This window comes from Homalodisca vitripennis, unplaced genomic scaffold (assembly GCF_021130785.1).
Source record: "Homalodisca vitripennis isolate AUS2020 unplaced genomic scaffold, UT_GWSS_2.1 ScUCBcl_993;HRSCAF=4032, whole genome shotgun sequence".
Taxonomy (NCBI): domain Eukaryota; kingdom Metazoa; phylum Arthropoda; class Insecta; order Hemiptera; family Cicadellidae; genus Homalodisca; species Homalodisca vitripennis.
The window spans coordinates 166,442-168,085 of NW_025777146.1; the positions used below are offsets into that span (position 1 = coordinate 166,442).

The window sequence follows — 1,644 nt, forward strand, 5'->3', positions numbered from 1 at the left end:
CCGCCCCACAGTACCTCGCGCATAACTCCTCTATGTAATTATTAACCAGCGCGGTCTCTCGGTTAATCCTGTGGCTGGCAGGTAGGTCGTGTCTGTGGGGCAGGGTGGCTACAATGACTCTGGAGGTCCCCAGCTTCCTCGTGATGCGTCGCTCGAGATGCCGGTATATGTTACACTCTTCTCCAGAAGCAACGTCATTAGTACCGGCCACGATCACACTGCAGCCGCCGGGCGGAGGCAGGTCGTCCGATGTCGCCTCCAGCAGTTTTGCCCCAGGCCTGCAGACGCCCTCCACGTTTGTCTCATGACTCACCCTTCGCCTCACCAGGGCAGCCAGATCGCGACTGTGACTGTCTCCCTCAATTAGGATGGAAGAAAATGGCAGTTGAACATTTGCTTTTCTTGTTTTGTTTTTTTTGTCTTGTTGTGTTTATTACTGCGCGAGCTAGGTTTGACAGACGGTTTCGGTAGACATAGTGCCGTCTGGTGTGTGTCAGTAACACTGGCTAAGGCTTTGTACCTATTCTCCGTTGATATTGGAGGGGGTTTTTCGGTTTTGACACACTGTCCACTCAGATGTCGGCCCACCCTCAAACTCGCATCTCCTCTTCTCCTCCTTCAGACACTGAAGTTCCGCCTCAAGAACCTCAATGGTGACCCTGAGACTGGCCACGAGGTCCCTGGACTCGGCACACCGTTGATCCCTGCAGATGGTCGGCAAGGTCACACTGCACGCCGCAGTCAGCCGCGGAAGCGCGCACGGGCGAATCCCTCCGCGACGCACTCGCCACAAACACCTGGTCCGTGTACTGCATTAAGCGGGTGTCCGACTCAATTGAATGGTCCAGTACGCATTTAAATTGTTCTTCAAGTTGAAGTACACGTTCCTTCAGTGAGCTGTTTTCGGCGACCAGGTCGGCCACCTCCGTCGCCGACATTGGCCGCGCGGCCTCACGACAAGAGAGCGGGGTGGAAGCTCTTACACACGGCGCGGGCGCGACGGCAGGTGGCGTCACCGAAACATCCCGAGTCGCACCGCCAGCGCCAGCGGCTGCCGCGGGAGACCCGGCAACGCTTAACGGCGCGGACGACGCGGCAGACTGCGCCAACGAAGCTGCAGGTGCCAGAGCGCTTGCGGTTGACGCGGAAGACACGGCAGGCTTATTGGGTGACGAGGAGCTCTGAGGAGACGACACGCTTAAAGTCCGCATGGTCACTGGGTGGGGCCCCTGATGTTTTACCGCCGGATGACACAAGCAGCGTTGCATCGGCGTTGGTCCTCACCGTCGCCCCACACTTCCCTCCAAGACATCGCCAAGCTCTATCTCCGTTCTTTAAACAATGACTCTCTCTGTATTTGTAGTTGTTGACAAGAATGAGAGGTTTGGCCATTTTTAGAATGTTCAACTAACAAAGTCATTTTTGGTAAAGTCAAAATAAATAAAAACTATTGAAATAAAAATATTTAAGAATAAATAAATAAATAAGTAATAAATTAGTGAAGTGTTAAAAAGTTTAAAAATACACACATTAATAATTTAAAATCACATTCAAAGTCATTTCTGTTCTAATTACAACTGTATTTATTGTCGGTATAAGATATTAGAGTTGCAAAATTTAATGCCAGTAACGGGAATCGATTCG

At 51.6% G+C, this 1,644-nt stretch overlaps 1 protein-coding gene across 1 annotated transcript; it reads right to left on the reverse strand.

Moving 5' to 3' along the window:
- Positions 1-647: 647 nt before the first annotated feature.
- On the reverse strand, positions 648-1,211 carry LOC124371171. Its single transcript, XM_046829484.1, has one exon. The coding sequence runs from the start codon at positions 1,209-1,211 to the stop codon at positions 648-650; it is 564 nt and encodes a 187-aa protein (XP_046685440.1).
- Between the last annotated feature and the right edge of the window lie 433 nt (positions 1,212-1,644).